The sequence below is a fragment of the Chelon labrosus genome (genome assembly GCF_963514085.1).
Source record: "Chelon labrosus genome assembly, chromosome: 20".
NCBI classification, from domain to species: domain Eukaryota; kingdom Metazoa; phylum Chordata; class Actinopteri; order Mugiliformes; family Mugilidae; genus Chelon; species Chelon labrosus.
In genome coordinates this window covers 2,025,400-2,033,105 of record NC_140353.1, presented here as the reverse complement: position 1 = coordinate 2,033,105, position 7,706 = coordinate 2,025,400, and the positions used below count along the sequence as shown (strand labels likewise).

General features: G+C 44.2%; 2 protein-coding genes across 2 annotated transcripts; both read right to left on the bottom strand.

The window, feature by feature from the left end:
• Window positions 1-36: 36 nt before the first annotated feature.
• Window positions 37-1,540, bottom strand: mrps26 (mitochondrial ribosomal protein S26). The gene is made up of 4 exons (XM_084568380.1): window positions 1,182-1,540; window positions 705-851; window positions 482-605; window positions 37-398 (listed from the first exon to the last, which is right to left on the bottom strand). The coding sequence occupies exons 1-4, from the start codon at window positions 1,400-1,402 to the stop codon at window positions 267-269; spliced, it is 624 nt and encodes a 207-aa protein (XP_084424506.1). The 5' UTR covers window positions 1,403-1,540; the 3' UTR covers window positions 37-266.
• Window positions 1,541-2,951: 1,411 nt separating this feature from the next.
• Window positions 2,952-5,233, bottom strand: neff2 (neuronal intermediate filament family member 2; the record flags this gene model as incomplete). The annotated part of the gene is made up of 3 exons (XM_084568378.1): window positions 2,952-3,768; window positions 3,849-3,973; window positions 4,226-5,233. The coding sequence occupies 3 exons, from the start codon at window positions 5,231-5,233 to the stop codon at window positions 3,708-3,710; spliced, it is 1,194 nt and encodes a 397-aa protein (XP_084424504.1). The 3' UTR covers window positions 2,952-3,707.
• Window positions 5,234-7,706: the final 2,473 nt, after the last annotated feature.

The following is a 7,706-nucleotide window of genomic DNA, read 5'->3' as shown; positions in this document are numbered from 1 at the left end:
TCATCCTTTTCTGATCAAAAAGAGTCAATAAACTACTTCACTGTTCACATTAATTTACTTGACACATCATATGAACACGTTGTGACTCAAACAAGGACAAACACGAAGCAGAAACACTGAAAATAAACCGTCAGGTCCAGACTTGTGATTATCTTTGTTGTTCAGAGTTCAGGTTTGAAATATCCTCCTCCAGGTTTGATCTGCCCGGACGCTGATACGAGTCCCGACCGCAAACATCCTCAGACAGAAACAAGCAGAGCGTGTTTTCACCGCAGCAACGTCTTTTTGACAACCCTCCCTTCCTTGTCAACGGCGAAGTTGTAATTCTTTGGATTGTCCAGAGCCTCCTCGATCCGCTGATCCAAGTTCTCCAAGGTGATGAAGTTCTTTGCGTCCTCCTGTAAGAAAGCAAACGTCAACCAGAGATCTCAGATTATCTCTTTCTGGTTCAATTTCACCAAACTACTTGAGAGATTCAGACCTGCAGCTGTAGAATCTCTTTCTCCTTCTCTTTGATCAGTTCCTCCTTTTCTTGCTCGAGCCGGATGGCAGCTTCCAGACGCTTGCGCTGAGCCTCCTCCTCCTCCTTCTGCATCCTCAGCATTCTGAAACAAACCAGTCGAGAGTTTAAAAGCAGTTTTGGGAAAAGTCCTGAATCTGTTGGACTCAATTTTCAGCTTTATATTTTTCAAGTTTCTTCTCACCTGAGTTTGAGCAGACGCCGGTTCTCCTCATTGTTCCAGGCCATCAGGGCGCGATGCTCCTCCGCCTCCAGCCTCGCCCTCTCCTCCGCCTGGGACCCCGTCTCCCCCTCGTACTTCTTTCGCAGCACCTCCTCCTTAAACTCCATACTGACAAAACACAAATAAATATTTTTACAATCTTACAACATCTTTAAAAAAACAAACATTTAAGTTTAAATAATATCAATAAATCGAAAATAAATCAACACTCATCAAAACTAATGCTTTTATTATCTGATATTTAGGATATAGTTAATACATTTTAGCACACTTGGTATTTAAGACTGTCTCCCTCTTCAAATTATAAGATTTAAAAAAAGTCAATTTTAGCATTTTATTTTTTAGGGGACACATATTTTAACAGGAGTACATATTTCACCAAAACACCGGATGACCCCCTAACATTAACATTTAAACATCCCGGATTTAAACACGTACCGAAGCGCACTCATCATCAGCTCGTACTCCGAGTATCTCTCCTTCAGCACCACCATCTCCACCGGATCGACGGGGGGAGGCACTTTAACTCGCCCCTCTTTGGACTTGGCCACCGGGTCGGTGCGGGACTTTCGGCCCCGGACAGCCTCGACGAGCACGGCGCTCCTGGGCGAGAGCAGCCGGCAAACCTGGCCGCTCCTCCCGCTGATAACCTGGAACATGTCGGCGTCGCAAAGTGGTAACAGGCGCGGATTCTTCAGTCGCTAAATGCAGCGGTTAATGGAAGCATTAGGGGTTTTAAAGCATGTGTTAAAAGTTCACATTGAGACAGAAATGTTATCGACATAAGACGGACGCCATTTTGGTGACCTCTGACCGCCGGAAGTGATTAGCATAGAAAGACTCTACCGCCATCTGTAGGTTAGCAAAAGCATTTTTTTAGCCGCCTCTATACAGATTCAGATTCAGATTCAGAAGACTAAATAAATACTTTATGGACATATTAAAAGCATAACGTTCACAAAAAAATGTTGAAATATAAAGCTTATCTTTAATCAGAAAGCAACGCAGACTAAGCTAGTTTGCCCCTAAATGAGCCAACGTCACTTAGCTCATAAGCTAAACAGTTAGCTAAATGGCTAACTAGCTTAGCAACGGTTTAACGGTCACGTTCTTGTCCTCGTACGTTGACGTAAAAATGCCAAATCTGGCAAGTGAACTTTATTTATATTATAAAATAATTTAGTGTATTTAATTAATATGTTTTAATATAACATATGAGTAAAGTTGTAAAAAAAAAAAAAAGATAGTAAGAATTATTTTAATGTTTTTTTTAAACATTATTTCAATTAACACTGTTTTAATCAGATTTACTGGAATAAATATAATAACATGCTCAGCCATATTATTAAAAAAGGACTGTATATAAAGTTTTTATTTGAGTTTTTATATCAAGTTTTAATAGACTGCTCTCAGTGTGATAATAATAATAATATAAATTAAACTAAATTTAAATTACATGTATTGAAAACAACTTATGAATGCACAGGGAGACTTCGGACATATCTCTGGGTCAGATTTTACTTCAGACAATTTGTCTTGTCCAAAACCAATAACCTAAACACCTGCTCAGCTCTAAGACACCATATTTAATGTGCTCCGTGCTGTTAGAGTTATTGTTTACACCTGTGGTGACAAACTATTTCCACTTTTGATTCTGTGTTTATTCAACCGTTTCCTCAAAAACAAAACAGGCTCGATAAACTCAAAGATTGACGACACAATGTCAGCTCATTACTTATTCTCTTCAGTGACCGATGGGATGCCTAGAGTCAGACTGGTGACTGATGATCCCGATGAGGCAATCAATCAACACGTTACAGCCGCTGTCAGGAGCAAGGAATGACTGGAAATCAAAGTGTCACCTGAAAGTCTTAGGTAAGAGGAAACCCAAGCTGTGTTATTGTTATCAGTTACCAGTTATTGAATATTTGGTCTTAAACCAGGAAATGGTATGTCATGTAATTCCCTTAAAATATAAGCTTTTGAAAGAAAACACAAAACACGAAGCACGTTGCAGGTCAGTTATATGTTTATTCAGCTTGTTGCCGGCTGTTACAGGTACACCAAGCGTGTAATGGTGCAGACTTTGTATTAGTTTCAGAGATGTAAAGCACCGTATAGGTCTAGGTTTAGCAGACAGACAACAAGGAGCTCCTGCACTTATCTTTCAGTTTCACAGTTAAGCTTCAAATGAAAAATCTAGCATGAGAGAGACACACTGCTTGATTAAAACGGGGAAACCAGTAACGATTTATCTTCCACCGCGTTTAAGTCAGCAAGAACTTAAAGCTTCCTGCGGATGTAAATGCGGAGGAAGACGAACTAAAAACTAAACGATGGGTCTCTAACGCATTGAAAGGAAGATTTTAAGGTTACTGGTTCACTGACTACTACTACAGAACCAGGGGTGCAGGCGGGACATTGTGTGATTGATTGGTAGAGTTCCTCAAACACGAGATAAAACCCCAGCTTTTATTTTTATTTTTGGTCCTCCGTCACAAACAATTGGTCAAATGTTTGCACAGCGAGGCTTTTCAGGGAAAGGTCAAATGGTCAACCCTGCTGCTCGGACCTTAACGTGCACAGAACGAGAGGAACTCCACCAAAAACCAACAACAACAACAACGCCGCCGCCTTCCGTCCGTCCGTCCGACGTAGCTTTGCGTAACTAATGCAGTGCAGCCACTCTGCGTTTTTTTCACGTTCGCCGTCTTCTCGATGTGTGGTGTCAGAACGTGTGTAGAAGAAGGGGGACTTCTTGTTTGTTGGACCTCTTGTTTAGCACAAGGGCGCAGCTGTCTTGAGAGCGATGAGCTTTGGATGGCGTTTTTTTTAGTTTTGGGAGGAGGAAGGAAATGAATGGGGAGTTATATTTTTTGGGGGGAAGAGGAAAGATGATGAAGGGAAGGGTGTAAAAGAAATGAGAGAGGGTGAAGGTTTATGCCAGGTTGGTGGCTTTTAATTTTAAATGAGCCCAGGGAGGGAAGGGTAAGCCAGTCGAATCTCCTCCCCCTCCAGAAGTTTCCTGGAATGAAAAGAAAAAACTTTATGATTACTTCTTATTTCTTCTCATACATACTCACGTGGAAATGTCCAGTGTCTCACCTGTACGCAGCGATCTCAATATCAAGAGCCATCTTCACGTTGAGGAGGTCTTGGTACTCTCTCAGGTAGCGAGCCATCTCCTGCTTGGCTTCGGTGATGTCCTGCTCCAGCTCGCTTATCCTCATCTGTGAAGACACAGACATTCATTATCACGCAACGAAGCCTGTGCACACGGTGACCTTGCAGATTTGAGTCGGCCATCGTTTCCTGCAGATCACTAAAGCGTGGGGAGCGTGTAAAGAATATATTTACATCTCATCTTGCAGGAAAGATGAGATGTTTCTCTGCTTCCTGACTGAGTTGAGATACCAGGACCATGCAACACAGATATAAGAGCAGAAGACCGTCTGTTTAAAACTATATATCCTGTCATTTACCTGGTACTTTGTCACCTCCTTCGCCTGCGTCTCCTCCAGATCCTCCAGTTGCTTGTTCAGGGAGTTGATGACGTTCCTGAGAGCATCGATCTCTGACGAGCGGGACTGGAGCAGCCTCCGGTACTCCAGGGTCTCCTCCCGGATGGCGTGCACGGCCTCGTTGTTCTTGCTCGCCATCTCCGCCACGCTCGCGAACTTGCTCTGGTACCACTCCTCGGCCGCCTGCATGTTCTTGTGCGCCAGCCGCTCGTACTGCGCCCGGATGTCCCGCAGGGCGCTGGAGAGGTCCGGCCGGGACACCTCCACGTCCACGCTGATGTTCGCCACCTGCAGCTGGGCCTGCAGCTCCGCCTGCTCCTCTGCAAAGACCTTCTTCAGGAACACCATCTCGTCACACAGAGACACCACGGTGGCCTCGGCGTCGCAGTTGTAGACCACGGCCCTGCTCGCCTCCTCTTTGGCCCTCTGCAGGGCCTCCTCGGCATCCGCGCGCCGCCTCGCCTCCTCCTCGTAGCGCTCCTTCATCTGCTCGTACACATCCCGCAGGTAGTCCCTCTCCGCCTCCATGCGCATCTTCTCCCCGCTCTCCGAATCAATCATGGCCCTCAAACTCCGCGCCTCCCCCTCGTAGAGCCCCTGCAGACGGGACGGGTCATTCTGCCGCCTCTTCAGCGCGTCCAGCTCGGCCAGCAGGGCCCGGTTCTGCAGCTCCAGGTGCCTCACCTTCTCGATGTAAGTGGCGAAGCGGTCGTTGAGGTCCACAAGCTGAGCCCTCTCCTGGGAGCGCACCCCCAGCAGCTCCGTGTTGAGGGAGCTGGCCTGAGCCAGGTCCATCCTCTGGGACCCATCCGGCAGAGAAGAGGAGGCCGTCCTCGCGATCCTCTTCCCAAGTGGAGGAGCTCGGGAAGAAGAGTAGAGAGAGGGAGACATGGAGGATTTGGTGGTGGTTCGGGAGCCTTTGTAGCTGTCCCAAGGGCGGCGGTAGGAGATGTAGGAATCGTAGCTCATGATGAATTTTTTGTTATGGATTTTTTTTTTGTGTTTGTTTAAGAAAAGGATTTTATGTCCCCCTTGTTCTGCACACCATCGGTGAGGATGAGCGAGCGCTTTTGCACTGCACCAGTTCAGTGATGCTGCAGATCCTGAGCTTTTATAGAGTGTGGCTGCAGCCCTCCCCCCTCCCTCCCCCGTCCCTCCCCTCCCTCCCACCGCCACAGAGAAGCATCAGTGCTGTCAGCATTCAGCGGGCCAATCACAGGCCGCTGCAGTCAGGAGAGAGGAGGTTGGTTTATAGATTCCCTCTCCTCTAAGGCGGCCGGTGTTCTGTGTGGTAGAGCAGATTCTCATTTCATCTGTCCTGACAACGTCATTGACATCCGTCCCTTTTGTTACTCGATACTTTTTGGGCATAATTTACTTAAATAATCATCAAGCATCACAGTTGCATAAAGTGAGGAAGTAAACTGTGGAAAAACCTCCAGAAAAAAAGACTTCACCCTAACCTAGAAAAAGAAAAGAGTCAGGGAGAAATATACACTAACAGCCCTGCACTTACAGGTTTTAAACCTTTAACATCTAAGCCTCAAAATGTCCTTTTTCCAGAATACCTGGAGCTTTCAATAACTGGTTCAGTTATTTACGATTTACTGCATGTGAGAGCGTAATAACCTTCGGGAAGAGGAGCAAAGTGAAGTTACCGTAATGACACCATGTTGGCTGCACAGCGCAACGTCTCAGCTTTCACAAACCGTTGGAATTACGGTAATCCAGAATTCACTGTTTGATCTAATTGGGCTGGAGACATGATGAGTCACTGATGTTCTTCATCCGTCCTGGCAGTCTGTGTGGGAGACACCACCGAAGAAGAAAAGTGTAATGTGTATCTGCTGACACACAGAATCGCTGCTGCTGCCTCAGTATTTGTTGAAGAGGCGTCGAGCCGATCCAGAGGAAGGTTACGATTCCTGCTCCATGATTTTACTGATAGAGGACGTCAGGATTTGTCCATCTGTCTCTGCCAGTGGAATAAATAGATCTCTCTGTCTATTTGTAGTTGTGTCGTCTGTTTTGTTGTTTCTTTGTAGTTGTTTTGTGCAATTTTTGTGTATCTGTGTGTGATTGTAGTACACCTCCTTGTAGTTGCATGTTTTTGTGGATATTTTGTGTGTCTCTGCTTGTAGTTCTTCATCTCTTTGTAGATGTTGTGCATGTGCATCAGGTGATTTTGTGTTTCTTTTGTAATACATTACTGTCTATTTGCAGTTGTGAGTTTTGTTGTAGCCATTTTGTGTCTCTTTTCTAGTTTTTGTCTTGTTGTTGACGTTTTGTGTAATTTTTAAGTAATCCTGTGTCTCTTTTGTCGTTTATTTGTCTCTCTGTAGCTGATTTGTGTATCTCTTTGTAATTATTTTAAATTTCCTTGTCGTTGCATGTTGTTGTAGACATATTGTGCGTCTCTGCTTGCAGCTTGTTTGTCTCTTTGTAATTGTAGTGTACACACCTGTATAGTTATTTTGTGCCTTTTCTTTGGACTTTCTTTTGCATCCAGATGTGTCTCTCTTTGTGAGTTGTACACAATACACACTAATACACAAGGTCCCCCCTGACACCTCATGGCGCCCCCCGCCCACCTCCCCAAGGGTGCGTGCCCCACTATTTGAGAAGCACTGATATAGAGTGTGGTGTAGCTTAGGTTTAATTTTCCTCAAATAACGTGAGTTGGGCTCACTAGTGACTAGTCAGCATCATACAGGAGCTTTAGCCGGCTGATAGCACGATGTGTTTGTTTTAAGCAGTCTGTTGTTTTGAGCAAACAAGGTCCATCACTTTTTAGGGTCATCTGGAAATATTCCTGTTGTGTGAGTTTGCAGCTGCAGCATGTTTCTGTGTTTTACTGGTGTTGTTAGTTTATTTTCTCATGTTTTCTTAAGCTGCAGTGCATTGAGCTCTCTCTGCACCGTATTATAAGGTTGTCAGACTGGTTTCAGCTTTAAACAGGTAGTGCTCCAAAAAAAAAAAATCCATATAAATCAATTAATATGAAAATTAACAAGAATGAATAACAACGATAAATAGTGACAACTGTTGTATATTTATTTAAAACATTATAGATCTTAGATCATACTTTATTAATTCCTTTGGAAGGTTCCCACAGGGAAATATACATCTCCATTATACACAGCACCAATGGACATAATGGTAAATGCTTTATTTTGAGTTATAGGTTGTAATGCTAATGAAAAACCTCTCCGGCCAATATGTTTAGTAATATCATGCCAAATCTTAAGTGTGCTAAGCATGATGGGATTATTTCTAACCTCTGCCGGGATTTCACCTTAGTCAGTTGATATGAGGCTTGACCCCCCCGACCCCATTGTAGAGTCTTCATCTTCAATCTAGGTCTCTTTCCATGCCATATAAAATTTTTAATAGTTCTTTCAATATCAAAAATAGCCATTCTATTGATCCTAAGCGGTAGCAT

What these genes read in the sequence shown, in the direction of transcription:
- mrps26 (XM_084568380.1), bottom strand. Translation starts at nt 1,402, where the DNA reads ATGTTCCAGGTTATCAGCGGGAGGAGCGGCCAGGTTTGCCGGCTGCTC. An exon ending in CTGATGATGAGTGCGCTTCG is followed by an intron (nt 852 to 1,181) that starts GTACGTGTTTAA and finishes GTGTTTTGTCAG; the next exon opens with TATGGAGTTTAAGGAGGAGG. An exon ending in CGGCGTCTGCTCAAACTCAG is followed by an intron (nt 606 to 704) that starts GTGAGAAGAAAC and finishes GGTTTGTTTCAG; the next exon opens with AATGCTGAGGATGCAGAAGG.